The 19,215-nt window shown below is 40.7% G+C and overlaps 1 protein-coding gene across 5 annotated transcripts in view; it reads left to right on the plus strand.

Annotated features, from left to right (window-relative positions):
• Nucleotides 1-19,215, plus strand: part of camk2b2 (calcium/calmodulin-dependent protein kinase (CaM kinase) II beta 2) — an 82,104-nt gene that overhangs the window by 26,887 nt on the left and 36,002 nt on the right. For all 5 annotated transcript variants that reach the window (XM_033646452.2, XM_078162218.1, XM_033646451.2 and 2 more), the window contains exons 7-14: nucleotides 3,484-3,586; nucleotides 7,485-7,568; nucleotides 7,657-7,751; nucleotides 7,838-7,960; nucleotides 10,546-10,629; nucleotides 13,382-13,424; nucleotides 17,317-17,388; nucleotides 18,599-18,633. In XM_033646452.2, coding sequence (XP_033502343.1) covers nucleotides 3,484-3,586; nucleotides 7,485-7,568; nucleotides 7,657-7,751; nucleotides 7,838-7,960; nucleotides 10,546-10,629; nucleotides 13,382-13,424; nucleotides 17,317-17,388; nucleotides 18,599-18,633 — 639 coding nt within the window. The remainder of the gene's footprint in view (nucleotides 1-3,483; nucleotides 3,587-7,484; nucleotides 7,569-7,656; nucleotides 7,752-7,837; nucleotides 7,961-10,545; nucleotides 10,630-13,381; nucleotides 13,425-17,316; nucleotides 17,389-18,598; nucleotides 18,634-19,215) is intronic.

Below are 19,215 nucleotides of genomic sequence, written 5' to 3' on the forward strand. Positions count from 1 at the left end.
TGGGTGTCCACCTTTAAACTGTGCTGATTGTATAGATGCTCTGTGCTGTTAGGGGGGAAGATTAATTAATTATAAGCTGGTATCGGATCGGTAATCGATATCAGATGATACCCAAAGCCCAGATATAGTTGAATTGGTGCATCCCTAATCCTGACGGGAATATGAAAGATATCAGCCTACAACACTTCTGTGGAAATGTTAGAAGGCAAATTTAGTTCTGTATTGGACAGAGCCAGGGTAACTTTTTCCTCCTGTTTACAAACTTTATGCTAGGATGAGCAAATCCTCTGTGGGCTATAGCTTCATTAGTGACCACACGAGCATTAAGATGGTATCAGTCTTGTGGTCTAACTCTTGGTAAGAAAGTAAAAAGTGTATTTCCCACAAAGTCAAACTGTTCCTTACAATCCAGAGTCTCTTCATCTTGGAGTTAGATGAAGATTGATTACATGATTTCATTGCATAAGTGGGTTCCACCTCCTGTTGATGTGTCAAGTGTCCTCTAATTGAGTTTTGAAACCAGCCAGCAGAGGGTGACATGATGACTGTCCTGCAGCTGGAGCACAACATCCAGCTGTTTGTGTGGTGGAATGACTATCGGCACAAATCAATCACGACCAGCATTAGCTGGTTATAAAACAAGGAGCTGTGTTCACAGTGTGTGTGTGTGTTGCGCACTTGTCTGTAGATGTTTGTCAGATTGCTGTTACATCAGCGTCTGAGCAGGAAAGACACGACTGTTGCAGAAAGACAAGCTGTGTTTGGTCTTCCTCAAGTAAACAAATGGCAAAAAAGGCTTATACACATTTTTCAAGTCCCATCTGTCCGTCTCAGCCACGGAGTGTGTGTGTGTGTGTGTGTGCATTAATGTGTGTGTGTTAGAATATGTATGAGTGTGTGCGCGCTGCATCCGAAGCTATTCTTAGTCCTCTGATCTGGGTTTAACTGGTTGCCTCCCAGTGGTCTGTCACACTTTCTGTTCTGTGAAAACCATAAGTAAGATGAGGGAAGTTTTTCTTTAAAATGTAGAGGCGGGGCGGGAGGTGTGTCAGTCCCCCACACCCCCGAAATCTGATTTGCCACCCATGTTGTCCCCCCAACGTCCTCTACACTTACCCCACCACCAGAATGACAAGGTGATAGGTAGTAGCCGTATAAGTGTCATGGATGGATTTCTGAACAGTTGTACAGGTCCAGAAAATCTCTGTATGAAGTGTCCGTTTCCAGTCAATCAAAAAATGGAAAGAAATACAAAATGACTTCGAAGAGACACAAAGTGACGACAAAGAGATGCAAAACAACTACAAAGAGACTTAATGTGACTACTAAGAGACACCAAGTGACTACAAAAAAAACACGACTACCAAGAGATGCACAACAACTACAAAGAGATGCAAAGCGACTAAAAAAAGATGTAAAGCAACAACAAAGACACACAGAGTAGCTACATAAAGATACAAAACGACCAAACAGAGATTCAGCACACTGAAGAGAGAGATGCAAAGAGATGTAAACAACTACAGAAAGACACAAAACAACTACAAAGAGGTGTAACATGATTACAAAGAGATGCAAAATACTACAAAGGTTTGCAGAATGACAACAAAGAGATGCAAAACTACTAGAAAGAGACACAACATGACTACAAAGAGACACAAAGTGACTACAAAGAGACACAAAGTGACTACGAAGAGATGCAAAGTGACTACAAAGATGCAAAGTGACTACAAAGAGACAGCATGATTACAAAGAGACACAATGTGACTACAAAGAGACACAATGTGATTACACATAGACACAAAGTAACTACAAAGAGATGTAAAAAGTGACTACAAAGAGATGCAAAGTGACTACAGAGATGAAAAGTGACTACAAAGAGACAGCATGATTACGAAGAGACACAACGTGACTACAAAGAGACACAAAGTGACTACAAAGAGATGCAAAGTGACTACGAAGAGATGCAAAGTGACTACAAAGAGACACAAAGTGACTACAAAGAAACATAATGTGATTACAAAGAGACACAAAGTGACTACAAAGTGACTACAAAGAGATGCAAAGTGACTACGAAGAGATGCAAAGTGACTACAAAGAGACACAAAGTGACTACTAAGAGATGCAAAGTGACTACAAAGAGACACAAAGTGACTACGAAGAGACACAAAGTGACTACAAAGAGATGTAAAACAACCACAGAAAGACACAAATGTCTACAAGAGACACGAAAGGACTACGAAGGGACACAAAACAACTAAAGAGAAATGCAAAGTGACTACAGAGACGCACAAAAAACTGAAACGCAAGATGACAGAGATACAAACAAGATGAAAATAAGTACAGAGATACAAAGATATATAGATACAAAGATACAAGAGATACAGAGATACAAATTGATTATAAAGAGGTACAAAACAACTATAATGAGATGCAAAATGATTATTATAGAGACTCTAAATGACTATGAAGAGATGCAAAACAACCACAAAAGATGCAATATGACTCCAAAGACATGTACAACAACTAAAAAGAGATGCAAAGCAATAACAAAGACACACATAGTAGCTACATAGAGATACAAAATGATGAAACAGAGATTCACCACAACTAAATAGAGATGCAACATGACAACAAAGAGATGCAAAACAAACAGAAAGAGACCCAACATGACTACAAAGAGACACAAAGTGACTTCAGAGAGATGCAAGGTTAACTGCAAGGAGATGTAAAACAACTACAGAGAGATGCAAACTGTCTGTAAAGAGATGCAAAACAACTACAGAAAGACACAAACGACTACAAAGAGACACAAAAGTACTACTAAGAGATGCAAAACAACTAAATAGAAATGCAAAATGACTACATAGAGATGCAAAACAACTACGGAGAGGCACAAAAAAACACTGAAAAGCAAAATGACAGAGATGCAAAAGAGAAGAAAATAAGTACAGAGATGCAAAATGACTACATAGAGATATAAATTGACTATAAAGAGGCACAAAACAACTACAGTGGCATGCAAAATGATTATAAAGAGACAAATTCACTACAAAGAGGTGTCTCTTTGCAGTGAACAACCACAAAGAGACACAAAGCGGAACAAAAAATCCACTGAAATGCAAAATGACAAAGAGACACATGCTGACTGCAAAGAGACTCTTTGTCAAGGTTATTTGCTCCTGTGTGTGAGTAATTATGAAAAACATCTATTTTTTGATAATCCTTCATATTAGATGATTTAAAGTTGTTTATTTGGCATTGATTTATCACACCGAATGAACAATGTAACCATTAACAAAGTACAGTTTATTATTGCTCAAAAAAGGGGCATCCATTTTAGGAAACTTTTGAACTTTGCTGCAGTCTGGCTCCCCATTCAACAGTTTCTAACCCCTCACCTAAATGCTAACTTCTTCCACCAAATCCACAAAAAATGGCATAACTGACATAACTTTGTGTTTGGTGTTTGTGTTGTACACGCAGCCGGAGAACCTGCTGTTGGCAAGCAAGTGCAAGAACGCAGCAGTGAAGCTGGCCGACTTTGGACTCGCTATCGAGGTTCAAGGAGACCAGCAGGCTTGGTTTGGTAAGTAACCACAACATCTTTACTCCAAATGCATGTTGGGTAAAGCATGATCATGAAACACAGGTCTGGAATCTTCTACCTCACACAGTGTGTTTCCAAAGGTAAGGCTAAATAAATGTGAGCATAATCGTGAGTTAACAAGTACTTGCTCCCCACATACGGTCGCCTCAGAGGATCCCAGAGTCCAGTGTTTTCCACAGAAACATGCGCCAGTCTGTTTCCGCCCTCCTCTTCCTAATCTTGATGATGAAGGGCTCTGTTGCCTGACAGCTCTGCTGCACATCAGAGCTGTCACGCTGAAGACTGCAAAGACAAGTGTAGGCTTCCACAGGACCGTTCATCCATACTGTCATTTTATCCTTTTTGTCAGTGTGCCCTGGAGTCTGTAAACAAGACGGGATTTCTGCCTCCTCTTCCTCTAATATTAGACTCATCTCATCTGACTGACAGGGCTCTTTGCTTGATCTTTTTGTTTACAGTTTCTCTGTCTTTTCTTCTTTTAAGTCTATTGTGTGTATTCTTCTTTTATTCAGGAAGCTAACAAGGATAATGACTAATGAATTTTTAGGATGGCTCAACAGCAGCTTCAGCCAAGTTGAATCAAGTGCATGAAACAACTTCCTTATACTTTGACCCAGAGCCAAAACGAAGATCGATCAGCAATCTGAAGAGTCTGCAGCTAAAAGCTCTCACTTTACATTAAGATACATTTTCATAATGAATTCATGAAGACAGTATCTAAAAGAACACCTAATTTGCTGCTGCAAAAATTCCTTAAGAGACTTCAATCACTGTTTCTTATTGTATGTAATACACACTCAGACATTTGTAGTGAGCAGTGAACTGAGATTCTGTACTCTCTTTTTACAAGTCCACGTCAGCCACAGCCGGACGCATTATGTTTCCGGGTTGTCCAACCATCTGTCTGTCCCATTCATATGAAGGTGATGTCTCAAGAATGCCACAAGGGAATTTCTTCAAATTTGGCACAAACGTCCACTTGGATTCAACGATAACCTATTTAGATTTTGACAGTCAAAGGTCACCGTGACCTCATCTGTCCCATTCTCATGAGCTTGATATTTCAATCAATATCCCCTCCAGGGATTTTTTTTTTCAACTTAGCCACAAACATCCACATGGACACAACAACAAACTGATTCGATTTTAGTGTGCATAGGTCGGGAACTGCCCATTGGTCCGACAGCCCATTGTTCCGACCATATTAAACCCATTGTTCCGAAGTCCCGTTGTTCCAAAATCATCATGATGCCCTGTGGTTAAGGTCTGGTTAGGTTTAGGCACAAAAACCACTTGGTTAGGGTTAGGAAAAGATCATGGTGTTGGTTAAAATGAAAAAGAAAGTGACAAACACATCAGCCATGAGCCTGCTTCGCCTCAAGCCTTTCCCAGCTGACCCAGAGCCGGTCGCGGTGCACCATCAAGGTAGAAATACGCCCAGCGGGAGCTGTTCAGCACCGCGGAGAGCTCCCCACACAACCGGGACGTCGGACTAATGGGATGTCAGACCAATGGGCTGTCGGACCAATGACATGGACCCGCAAAGGTCACCGTGACTTCGTCTGTCCCATTCTTGTGAGCTTGATATTTCAATCGATAGCCCCTTTAGGGATTTTTTTTTTCAACTTAGGCACAAACATCCACTTGCACTCAACAACAACAACAACAAACTGATTAGATTTTGGTGGGCAAAGGTCACCATGACCTCGTCTGTCCCATTCTCGTGAATGCGATATCTCAAAAATACCTTGAGGGAAAATGTTCACTTTGACTCAACAATAAATTGATTAGATTTTGGTGGTCAGAGGTCAAAGGTTAAGGTCTCTGTGACCTCATCTGTCTCATTCTCGTGAACCTAATATCTCAAAACCACCTTCAGAGAGTTTTTTTCCCCCCAATTTGGCACAGACGTCTACTTGGACTAAGCGATTAACTAATTAGATGTTGGTGGTCAAAGGTCACTGTGACCTCGTCTGTCAATATCTCAAGAACACCTTGAGGGGATTTCTTCAAATTTGGCACAAATGTCCACTTGGACTCAATGTTAAACTGATTAGATTTTAGTGGTCAAAGGTCAAGGTCACTGTGACCTCATTTGTCTCATTCTCATAAAGGCAATATCTCAAAAACACTTGAAAAAAAATGGCACAAATTTCCACCTGATCTGAACAAGGAACTAATGAGATGTTGGTGGCCAAAGCTCACTGTGACTTTGTCCAACTTATTCTTGTAAATGTGATATTTTAACAACACATTTAGGAAATTTCTTCAAATTTGGCACAAACCGTTCAGAGTCAAGAATGAAATGATTAAATGTGCTGGTCAAAGGTCACTGTGGCCTCAAGAAACATGTTTTTGGCTATAACTTAAAAATGCATACACTCGTTATAACAAAATTTCATATGAATGTCTATAGGAAAATAAATATGATGACATTTAATATCCAAAAGGTCAAAGGTCAGCTTCACTGTGACATCATAATATTCTGCAGACTTTTCTGGCCATTACTCTATGTCATATCTACAGAGCAGAAGGGGAGACATTTGGTCAAATGCTGAATTGCTGACATGTATCTTGGGCGTCCACCTTGAAACTGTGCTGATTATATAGATCTTCTGTGCTGCTGGGTTGAAGATGTGTGTGAAACAACCATGTTTTCATAGACGTAGATATAAACTGTAATTGCAGCTTGACTGGTTTGCAGAAGCAAACAACTGCGAGGCGTTAAATTTAGTCATGTATTAATATTCATTTTTGTCTTTGTCTTGTATTTCGGACATGATTCATCATTATTTTCCGCTGTCACTGACAGGTATGGTGCTGCATTAATTTTCATATTTAGCTCAGGGCCCCTTTACACTTGTGTGTGAAATCCACCAACGGCTTATTTAAGAGCTCTGACAAATAAAGACAGGCAGCATAACAAACCAAACCTCAACATGTAAATTTCCAGAATCACTATTGCTTGTTTGGATTCTCATGTGAAATCACATTGCCACAAAAACAAATGGTTTTTCCCACCGTTAAATACCAATGAACAGCTCAACTATCCAAAGGGTACAATAAAGGGGTACTTGAGCTCATCTGATAGGATATTGTAGTATGTGCTTTAGCTCTTTACAAACCATTTTCCAAACTGTTGTCTAAAACATTATATAAAGCATCCCTACAGAGATAGAGCTTTTTTCTTAAAGAGTAAGATCCTTTTTGTTTAATCAGAAACAGCCCTGAAATCGCCATCACCAAACCTACCAGACTCCATTTAAATAAACAGTAATTTTAGTGTGTATAGAGTCAGCATGTTTTCACATCTAACCGGGTGAATTAAAGCTTTATCTCAAACAAACCAGTAATAGTGATTGTTGGAACAGTGGAAAGCCAAACCAAGACACCTCTTTTGAGTTTTATTTTGTTTCTATCAACTTTAAATGAAGTGTGTTTTACTATGATAAAATTAGTGTTTATTTAAATGGAGTCTGGTGGGTTTGGCGATGGCGATTTCAGGGCTGTTTCTGGTTAAACAAAAAGGATCTTACTCTTTAACAAAAAGGTCTGTCTCTGTAGGGATCCTTTCCATAATGTGAGACACTAAAAAGTTAAGATTAGGGGAACTTCATTATCATGGTTGCATTAATAAATGTGCTTAAAGTTTGAAACAGGAAACAAACAGCTGTCTTCAGTGTTTAAGTCTGATGATTTGTTGACCTGTCCATCTACCTCAAACTCTTCCCTACACTGACTTTGTCACTTTATATTAACGTCACCTGACTCCCTCCGGTGTTGTTTTGGGAAATGCATGTAAATCCTTTCTTACAAAACACACTTATTTACAAGACACCAGACCCTGATATGTGTTTGTTTGTGTTTGTGTGTGCAGGCTTTGCAGGGACTCCCGGCTACTTGTCCCCAGAGGTGCTGAGGAAGGAGGCGTATGGTAAACCTGTAGACATCTGGGCATGTGGTGAGCTCTTTGTCTGTGTATTTCTCACCATCACCGCCGCCTCCTTGCTCTGCTTCTCATCACTCAATGGTTGTGTTTTGGTGTGTAGGTGTGATCCTCTACATCCTTTTGGTTGGATACCCTCCGTTCTGGGACGAGGACCAGCACAAACTCTACCAGCAGATCAAAGCTGGAGCGTACGATGTGAGCCAACACTCCAATTCTCTCAGTTTTAGTCAGACACTATGATGTGTCTATTACATATGTGGGCGTGTGTGTGTGTGCTTTAGTTTCCCTCCCCAGAGTGGGACACGGTGACTCCAGAGGCTAAAAATCTGATCAACCAGATGCTGACCATCAACCCAGCCAAAAGAATTACTGCCCAGGAGGCTCTGAAGCACCCATGGGTCTGCGTAAGTACACATCCAGCACCCTGTGACTGCAGAGAGGAATCAATATTTCATCACTCCCCTTTGATACTCCCAACTATTTGTAATTTGTAAATCCTCTAACAACAAGTTTGTGAACATCTGTGCAAAGCTGCCAAATATCAGCACCATCTGTTTCCAAACATGCAATCTCTGATATGTGCCGATTCTGGGTCAGCTTATCTTGAACGATTTGTTCCCCAGGAGGGCAAAAGAGCAACCTATCACAGGGATAAGCACTCCTGTGTGCTCGTCATCAACCAAAATATCAGGATCACCAGCTTACAGGCACACACAGGATGCTTTGATATGTGCAGTTAAAGTTAATCTGAAATGATTTGTTACTTATGAAAGAGGGAAATGCAATTTTCTCCAAGCAGAAGCACTTTATGTGACAGTTATCTAACATCCAGGGAATTTTGAAATGTCACGCAGATTCTTCCAGTCACCCGTCATGCAGGGGAAAAAAATCACTTATCATGATCTTTCAATATGTAAATGTATTTACAGTACATCTTCATATCAACATCAGCTCTTGCTGAACAGGCACCCACCCAAAAAAGTGTATTTTTTATTACAATCTATAAATGACTAAAACTTGAAAAGCACACTCAGTACAATGCAGATCTCCACCAGACGGCCATATTCCAGCTGCCCGAGCTGATCGCAGCCACTCTAGACAATTCTTTTAACTCAAGCAGATGCACTGTGGCATGTTTCAGAAGGTACTATATAATTATGAGAATGAATGAAATGAAATGAAATGCGTAAAAAACACAGCCACAAATCTTCGATCCATGTCATTCAAAACAGGATTTTTAACATTGTCTGTAGGCGACAACACACAAAATAGGAGCAACTTTGATGTGCTGTAGCCAACAAAGCATCATGCCTAACTTTAGTGGATCATAACATATCAGGTATGGAATTAATCTGCAGATGCTCTGAGTCAAAGTGAGACAAAACTTTTCTACGTATATGTCCGTTTTTCAGCCTCGAGGATGACAGTAAGGCTTGTTGTTTTAAGCCAAGACAATTTCCAGAAACTTGTGGCTCCTACCAGCAACTCAAACAGACAAAGAAATTAAAAGTCCAACTACATAGTCTGCTTACTTACTTATGGTAGAAGTACAAATATCAAGGAAAAATGACCAGAATTTGCAAGTCTACAAAATCGAGCAGGCAAAATGCTCTGCTTCTGAAACACTCCCTGTGTGGTATGACACCACGAGATGGATGGAACAAAACCAGGTGGCAGTTGGTATGAAGCACAGCTGTTAAGACGTGTGGCTGCAGACAAATTCAATTTGAAGCCTACGTGTGCGCCCCTTCAAACTGCACCCACCACCAGTACAGAGCAAACCAACCAACGCTAAACTACATTTTGTACTTTTACCTGTAAAAGAGTATTTCTGCACTGTAGTATTGATTTTTTTTACTTAAGTAAAAGATCTAAGTACTTTTACCACCTCTGAAAATAGTTGTAAAACATCAACAGAGGCTTTTACTTGTAATGGAATGGTAATGGAGTATTTTTATATTATAGTATTGCTACTTTTAGGGTGCTTTCAGACCTAGAGTCGTCTCCTTTGGTCTGAATCAGGGACTTATTTTGTTACAAAGTTGTATAATTGCCTAGAGTTGGTTCATGTTCTCACGGCAGCATTTACAAGCGGACCAGATCAAATGCCTTGTGTGAGAAAGCTGCTCTTGACTGGTCAGAATTTCCATGTGGGAAAAATCCAGGAAGTAAAGCAAACGTTGAAGAAGAGTACACTTGCAAGATAAATGTGACACTTTCTAATGTCACAATGGAGGGACAACTACGCAGGTTGATTTTAGCGCTGCTCATCGTGGACTATATTGCTGTCATTGTTCATTTTAGTCAAACCATACAGTTTGAAAACGAGGCGCGGCTCCAACTAGAAAACAATGTTTTGATGCATTGGATGTGCTAAATGTGCATATTAAGGCAGTACAGGAGGAGGTGCACATTAATAATCCTCCAGGACTGTAACATGCTCATGTTTAACCCAAACAATGTGTCATGTGACTGCAGTTGCTTCACATCCAGGTCGGAACACCTTCTTCAGACCACCTCTTCAAGAAGGTCTCGGTCCGTTTGTCTTGGTGCGCACCCGAGTGTGATTGCTGTGTTCACACTTGCTCAAACGAACCACACGTAGGGGGCAAACAAACTTGAGTTCAGTTGAACAGAAACAAACTGGGCAGGTGTGAAAGCACCCTTAGTTAAGTTAAGGGTCTAAGTACTTGCTCCCCTCTGCAGAGCTGCACAAGCTTCAGATGTCCCATCATGAACTGTATTATAAAACACGATCACCATATATGAGAGGGCTGATTTCAGGACACGATAAAGCGGAGTTGAAGGTATTCAGCTGCAGGATTTTTTGCCAAAAATGTCGTCACCTAAAGAGCCTCAGAATCAACACATTCCAGGGAAGCGAGTATCTCCGACAGCTCCTGCCCACATAAACCTGTCACTGTCAGTGCTGCTCATCTAATGTTTTATTTTCAGCATCTCTTTCTCTCCCTCTCTTGTCTCCCCACAGCAACGCTCAACAGTGGCCTCTATGATGCACAGACAGGAGACAGTCGAGTGCCTGAAGAAGTTTAACGCCAGGAGGAAACTCAAGGTGTGAACACGCTCCATGGGTCTCACAAAAAAAAGACACTTCTTGCCTCCTCTAGTATCTCCATCTTCCCCTGGTGATGTCTTCTCTGACAAAGACATGAATTCATCCTTTGCAAGGTTTCATTTCTACCTAGCGTCCCTCCCCTCTCATCCATTTAAACCCCCTTTTAGACGTGGACTCTGTCACATTGCGAGCTTCATCTTTCCGTCAGAGTGACGTCTTTCCCTCCTTCAGACAGAGGTGACTTTCACGTTAATGTTTTATTCAGACATGGCAGCACATTTCCAGAAAGAGACCCAATGCTCGTGTGATATTTGGCACCTCATGCGCAGAGAGAGAGAGAGAGAGAGGGATCTTGTCATCCTGTGATTGTTCTCTTGTGTAAAATGTAATTTAGCTTTGGCGATAATGTAACGTTAACAGTCATGCCAGTAAAGCTATTTGAATTGAGGGACAGAGAGAACAGCAGTGAGTTATAAATGTTGTGACAGTGAGGAAGAGGAGTGATTTCTGTCAACGCTCAGGCTGCATCACTGATGGATTCTGAAACTTATTTTGAAGCCTCAATGACAGGAGTCAGCGAGGAACGCTCCCCTGGTACATTTTCACATCAGTTTCATCATTTAACGTGATCAGAGGGAGAATTTTTCAGCCTATTTTATGAAATCCGACAGTGCACGAGTATTGAATGTCAAGAAGTTGAGTCGTGACTCTAAGTTAATTCCTATTAGCTCAAATTCAGTAGAGCATTTTGCTGGATATTCATTTATTCATCAAGGCTGTCGGAATAAATGAAAATTGAAAATACTGAGAGACTTTAGACTCTAGAAAACTTCAGTGTCTCCAAAGGGGCAATTTGTTGAACAGCATAGTGAACAATGAGCGACTGTCAGATGCAATACCTTTTATGGGTGTTGGATCCTTTTTCTTTCAAGTGCATGTACCCTTTCACGGAAACTCTATACAAACACCTTTGCAAGGAAGTCAGTTAAAATGCAGAGCTGGAGTCTGATACGTAAGCGAAGCAATCTATTACTGTGGACGTGGCCACCATCAAAACATATTTAAGCCACCTAAAAACAGCCCCACCAAAATCATTATTAGTTTAAGTGTACACTATATTGAGAATGTTTTCACTGCTTCCCCTTAATGTCAGACAGAGATTTGCTACAGCAAAATGAAGCCGTTATATCTTCAAAGCCAGACTCCATTGAGAAAAACGGTAATTTAACATTGCTGAACACAGGAGCTGCTGGTCTTCCGCTGCCTCGATCAATTAGTTTGTTTGTAGTATTGTGTGACTTTGGTTTTTGAAAGGGTTAAGTGGGATTTATATTTGTGCAGAGCTTATACCATAGCCTACCCTGTTGTGAGCATTTATACTTGTGCGGTGGTGTCTGTGTCACTCTGCAGTTTCACCTCCAAAACACTAGTTGGCGATGGAGGTTTCTGTGAAGTGCTGTAAAGTTTAGTTGATTCAAAACACACATTAAACACACATTAAACATGGCTTAATGGAGACAATTTCAAACACAAGAACACAAATCAGCTTCTCTATAACTCGCAGCATTCACAGACAAACACTTATAACAATAGTGTATAATTAGCCTAGCAGCTACTCATATGAAGCCATGAACAACAGCAACATTTAACAAAGGTAACGTTACAAAGTTTGGCTCCATTACAGCTCAAAAGGTTCACTGACAGAACACTTATCTTATACTAAACAAGTTTTCCAAACAAATATAACATGCTAACGTTATTAGCACAAACCTATGGTGTTTTACATTGTATAAATTAGCCTAGCAGCTACTCATATGAAGCCAGGGGCAACAGCATCCTTTAACAAAGGTAACGTTACAAAGTTTGGCTCCATTACAACTCACAAGGTTCACTGACAAAACAACTGTCTTATACTAAACATGTTTTCCAAACAAATACAACATGCTAACGTTATTAGCACAAGCCTATTGCATTTCACATTGTGTAATTCAGCCTAGCAGCTACTCATATGAAGCCAGGGACAACAGCAACATTTAACAAAGGTAATGTTACAATATTCGGCTCCATTACAACTCACAAGGTTCACTGACAAACACTTGTCTACATCTGGACACATTTTCCCCACAAATTCAACATGCTAACATTATTAGCATGAGCCTATGGCATTTTACATTGTATAAATTAGCCTAGCAGCTACTCATATGAAGCCAGGGACAACAGCAGCATTTAACAAAGGTAATGTTACAATATTCGGCTCCATTCCAACTCACAAGGACCATGGACAAAACAACTGTCTTATACTGAACAAGTTTTCCAGACAAATATGACATGCTAACGTTATTAGCACAAGACTATGGCATTTTACATTGTATAAATTAGCCTAGTGACGAGCGTAGATTTCCTCTGCTCATATGAAGCCAGGATAAATCACACACAAGACTTAAAATGCTATTTTTGTGGAGGCTTTATTGTCTTCACAATTTATTGTTTCTTGTCTTTGAAATTAAAGGAAATAAAAGCTTTGTTTCCACTGAGGGAAATGGTTTCAGCTTACAGAAACAGTTGGACTCCAGCCTGCTTCTCCAAACTAAGGATGTGTTGACTGACATAGGTTAATATGCTGAGTATGGACAAGTACCCCGTATAACCCCACTTAAAAGTCCAAACTTTCCCTTTCACATAAAGGAGGCTCATGTCGGAAACGACTCCTTCACTGTCTTTACCCTCGTCTCCTCCTCTCCCTCCGCAGGGTGCCATTCTGACCACCATGCTCGTCTCCAGGAACTTCTCTGGTGAGTGCGGCTCGTTGAAAAAAGTCAAGGGAACGGAGAGGAGGGGAGGATAGGATGACATGCCATCTGTCTTCTGCCAGCTCTTCACACATACACACACACACACACATACACTCGAACACACAGCAGGTTGATGGGCGGGAGTGTTACAGTAAGAAGGAAACACAGCAGAGATATTTGCTCGGTTCTTCGTGCCATAATCTCACACTGTATAACTTGTTTGCCTGATTCTTAGTTTGATGCCGCTGAGCCTCTTTGTTTGGTGACATCTGATCAATCACGAGGTACAGAAGAAATAAAACATCTCTTTGTAAGCAACTTATCATATTCAGTGTCACAAATAACCACATCTTGGCTCTGCTGTGAGAGGGCCCATGTGTTGAGTTTACTGCTACTGCAGGGGAATAAATCTCCTTCATGTACCACGTTTTTGTTCCCGCCGGCTTCCTAATGCTTTATTTACTCTGAAAAATATCAGAATCAGCCTTTAAACCCAGCATGTGTAATTAAAGGATGTAAACGGCTCCCCTGGTTGGATGACCTCATTGTTATTAATAGCTACAGCGCTGATTATATACAGTACAAGATATATGAAACTCTAATGGTCAGACTGTGACGGCGTGAAATGAGCACATTCAGGCTCCCCAGAGGATTTTGATTTTGGTTCAAAGACTGACATAACAAGTTCCCCACCTACAATCCAACCATGGGCATTATATTCACATGCTTGTTGTCCTAGACCTTTTGGTCTTAAAGGTCCAGTGAGTTAGATTTAGGGGGTTTAGTGGCATCTAGTGGTGAGGGTGCAGATTGCAACCAGCTGAAACTTCTAGTTAGAATTCCTTAAGTGTTCATTGTTCAGGAGGTTTTTACTGGGAGCAGATTTATCCCTGGAGGTCTCTTCCTTGCCTAAACAAACAGACCAAGTGATTTAAACCAGTAAAAACACTTACTAAAGCAGTTTCACATTACAAATCAATGTTTTCTCGATGCTGCTTGTTGCAGAGGGTCTCCTAACTACAGTGGCCAACGTGAAAACGTAGATAGCCCTGCCTAGAGTCAGTGTTCAGTTTGTTCGTTCTGGGCTACTGCAGAAACATAGTGGAGCAACATGGTGATCTCTATGGACGAGGACCAAATAGGGAGGCACAGATTTTGAAATTCTGGGCCGGTATGGATGTTTAAAATAACGATTTGGCTGATAGCAGATAGCCATTACTGATACCAATAGCAATGTTTTTATATTGTTGTTGGTGCTTTACATTATTCCCCCTTTTTGTGACAGAGAAACAAAAAATAACTGAGCTGTTTTAAAGTAATTAAGCCCTTCATTACACTCCCTTTGAATGAGTACAAAGTCAGTCATACAAATCTATTAAATTTATGAAAATGACAACTGCGTCGGTCTGAAACTGTTCAAGTCAATTTTATTTATAAAGCCCAATATCATAAATCACAATTTGTCTCAGAGGGCTTTACAGCATACGACATCCCTCTGTCCTTAGGACCCTCACAGCGGAAAAGGAAAAACTCCCCAAAAAACCCTTTAACGGGGAAAAAAAAATAAATGGTAGAAACTTCAGGAAGAGCAACTGAGGAGGGATCCCTCTTCCAGGACGGACAGACGTGCAATAGATGTCATACATTGACTAAATAGACTAGAAGATAGTGATCACTGACTCTAAATGTCCTCAAAGACATTTAAACTGTATTTATATGTGAAAAGCTAATATCAGTTGATAATATTGGCTGTTATAAATGAGGTAAGATCAATCAAAGTCTACTGTCTGAACATAGCAGCTTTGTCTTTATTGTTAATATTAATAATGTTTTAATTTATAGGTGCCTTTCAAGACACTGAAGGTCACCTTACAGGAAAAAATAGAGGAAATAACAACTGAATAATAATGTTAACGAGATAAGGAATAAAGTAACATAAAAAACAAATAATGAAAATAATAATAACACAACAACAAATAAATAATAATCAAATCAAGTTTACAGTGAGGGTTGGTGGGGGTGTGGATGTGCAATACCTCGGAGAGGTACAGAAGAGCTGGGTTGTGGATGGCCTTAAAGGTGAGGAGTAAGATCTTAAAGCCAGTGTGGTGTTTAACAGGGAGCCAGTGAAGCTGCTGCAGGACAGGAGTGATGTGGTTGATGAAGGGGGTTCTGGTGATGATGCGAGCGGCAGAGTTCTAGACTTGAGAGGAGCGAGTTACAGTAATCAATACGGGATGTAACCAGGGTGTGAACAAGAAGGCTGGGCGAAGGTGGTCAGTGTTGTGTAGATGGAAGCAGGCAGACCGAGTGACATTATGGATGTGAGCTTGGAATGAAGGCTGTCGAGGATGATGCCCAGACTCTTAATCTGAGGGGAGAGGAGGAGTTGTCAATATCAAGTGTGAAACTGTCAGTTTATGCTAAAGTGGATTTGATGCCAATGAGAAGTAACTCAGTTTTATCACTGTTTAATTTGAGGAAGTTGCAGGAGTACCAGAATTTGATTTCCTGAAGGCACTCAGAGAGGGTGGAGGTAGGATAACATAAATACAGACATATGGCAATTGGAAATAACAGAACAAAGTAAATGGATGTGAGCATCCCCAGCTGTTTAGGGTGTTCATGCTTTAACATATCTTTGTAGTAACTGCTGCTTAAGGCTCTTTTTGGAAACAGTGTTATGTTATCAATCTAATTCCATACCTGCAGGCCTCTGAAAACCACACTAAAGCTCGTAAATTTAAGTTTCCGTTTCAGTTAGATTGCATGGACTTATTTCTTATCAGTGAACATTCAAGCTGTATTTATATGTGAAAAGCTAATATCAGTTGATAATATAGGCTGTTATACAGTAAGATAAGATAAAACAAGGTAAGATAAATTAAATTACTGTCTATAGTTCAAACACATTCAGAGGGAACATTATAAAAGAACGGTTACATATATATACCTTCTGATGCGTCCATCTGTTTACCTAACTGAGTAATGTGGACAGATGGAAAATTTAATGTTAAAAATGATCCATATTTTGTCACGATTTAGCTGTTATGCAATGCAGTATTTTTTAAAAGGGCTTCCTTTCTTTATTTTATAGATTGTGTGTGTCTGAGCCTCATATATATCGTCTTCCTCAGTGCCGTAGAGCTCAATTATCCAAAAACTTTTAAAGCGCATCAGTGAGACACACTGTTGCACTGGCTGACATGTTCCTTCATTACCATGAACACACACTGTAGATTATTTAGACTCAACCCCACACACACCATCCTGCTGCCACAATAACTCACTAGAGAATCAAGTGTGGATTAATCCGCTACTGAGAATAGTCCCAAATAAACACACATTTTTCTCCTGTTAGGCTGATAAAACCTACAGTGAGCAGCTGTTTCAGGAAATTACTGAGCCTTGACAATAAAAAGACTAGATTTGCGTCTTCAGTAGGAAACAGCAAGTCTTTATAAGTTCATAATTCAACGTTCTTTCAGTGCCGTTCAACAGTTCCTGTTCAATCTGAAGCTCGTCTTGAATGCTGATGAAACAAAGAGCATGTTATTTACAAAAGCCCGAGAACAAGAGCATAGAGTGTGTGTCATCTTATGAGTATCTGGGCATTGTGTTAGATGACTGTCTTGTCTGAAACAGGGTCTTTATAATAGGAAGAGATAATAGAAATAGATGGTGCATTGAGATTCATTACCAACTGTAAGCCACTAACTTTTTCTGGTTAAATAAAGGTTAAATGAATAAATAAATAAGACACGTTGACACATAGAAAAATAGAAGATTTCCCACCTTATCCCTCAGAAAAACAGCACTTCCTAAATATAGCCACTACTCCATCAGCCTCCTCTTCCTCACCATCTCACTCTGCCTCCTCTCTGTGTTTCAGTGGGCCGGCAGACTACAGCGCCCGCCTCCGTCAGCGCCGTGGCTGGAACCACCGCCGGCATTGTGGAGCAAGGTAAACCCATCCGAGCTCTCACCGTTACTCACATTTTAACAACATCTCTGACCTCTCCTCTCGTAAAACTTCACGTCCTTTCCTCCCGCTCAACTTGTGGCGGACGTGATTAAAAGGAAATCCCCCCCCAGAGTCACACGCTCCCACTATCCCTCAGCTTGTTTTAATCTCTCCTCCTAAATCTTTTTTTCTCCCTGCTCCTCTCTAATGCTTCCCGAATGTTTGCCAAGGTAAGCAGCCTCATCTCTCATCTGGGAGCCGAGATTATTACTGTTCAGATATCTTTGCTCGTCGTGGGTTAGGGCTTCTCTGTTGTGCAACACAGTCACATGCCCTCCGGGGAATTAGGGGACAAATTGCATGCAGTTTGGTGTGTGTGTGCGGAGCTGTAGCTTTGTCAGCTCGGAAGAAGGGATGCGTTTAAGTGTGAGGTGCAAAGAAAGTAGTAATTGTGCAGTGTAGCTTTCAAGTTGCACTCTGAGCCTCAGTGATGGAGGATTAGCGTCTGCAGGACTTTATCATTAATGCACCGCAACACTTTACGGCTTCTGCGTGTTTATTTTTGCCCCACGCCAACGTATTTGCATCTCCTGCCCATTGATGAACCATACAGTGAGTCCTAATCCAGCCCACTCCTGCGATTAACCAACCCATTATCATATACCTGCATCTCCACTCCACTTCCCAACGTGCTCTCACTCCTAATCTCCCCCCTCTATCCGTGGCTGTGCGTGCATCTGTGTGTGAGTGTATTCGGATTATATGGAGAATTAGTTTGACTTTTTTTTTCTCCCCCATGATGCCCTCTGCTTATCTAATGCTTTGGGCAATGGATCAGGGTTAGGAGGTGCCAGTTGGATGGAGATTTTTTAATGTGTGTGTGTTTACTCGTTGCATTTTTAAAGTCTTTTTACAGGACAGAGGGAGGAGTTGTTGTTTTTTTCCTTTAGAGGGAGGGATGAATTCTGTCCAGAGGTTTTTTTTCTTCCCTTAAGGGGAGGACATGTGGAGAGACGAGCGTTGTCACTCTCTTAGTGGTCTGCATGTTCTTTTTTTTTAAGAGGTGCATTTTTAAAGCCCATGCATGCATGCATCAGCCTGCATCCGCCGCTGTGTCTGAGTGAGCAGATTTAGAGAGCAGTGGTCATCTGAAGGTGTATGATGTGTACTCTTCCATCTGAGGGTGTGTCGTTCTGCCTCTCCGCAGCAGCCAAGAGTCTCCTCAACAAGAAGGCTGATGTCAAGGTAAGCTAGCTGCTCTTGCTTCCATCCGCCCCTTCTTGCCTCTGTAACATCCCTGGCTGCCCTTCCACTGTCCCGATGCCCTCACGCGCTCCAAAGTACTTTTATTATTCCATAAATATTTCGGTTAAAGACAGATGCAATGCGTTCGAGGTGATTTGACTTTGTCAAGTGCTGTAGCGTTCACTTTAATATGATGTTTTTGGCCTTAAAGGCACAGCGCAAGCATAATGTGTGTCATTTCCTGCCCTGCACTTTTCTCTTGTTCTTTCATATCATAGCTCAGAGGTGCATTGATACTTTTTGTAGTGTTGACCTTGATTGTATCCCTTTTCCTTATCACTGTCAAGTAATGTGATGCTTTAAGGGACAAATGAATAAACTTGCTGAAGAACCAGAGTACTGTAGAGTATTATCTAGTGTAGCTCGGTCGAAACAAGAACCAAAGATAACATCCATCATTGTAGAAATAGTCTGTTACCAAACATTAGCATTATAAAGCCATGTAGAATAATAGAAACTATGTGACAGTGTAGTGGTGGTGTAGTTAAAAACAATATAATAATGATAATAATAATAACAAAC

Source organism: Epinephelus lanceolatus, chromosome 19 (assembly GCF_041903045.1).
Source record: "Epinephelus lanceolatus isolate andai-2023 chromosome 19, ASM4190304v1, whole genome shotgun sequence".
Classification (NCBI taxonomy): Eukaryota; Metazoa; Chordata; class Actinopteri; order Perciformes; family Serranidae; genus Epinephelus; species Epinephelus lanceolatus.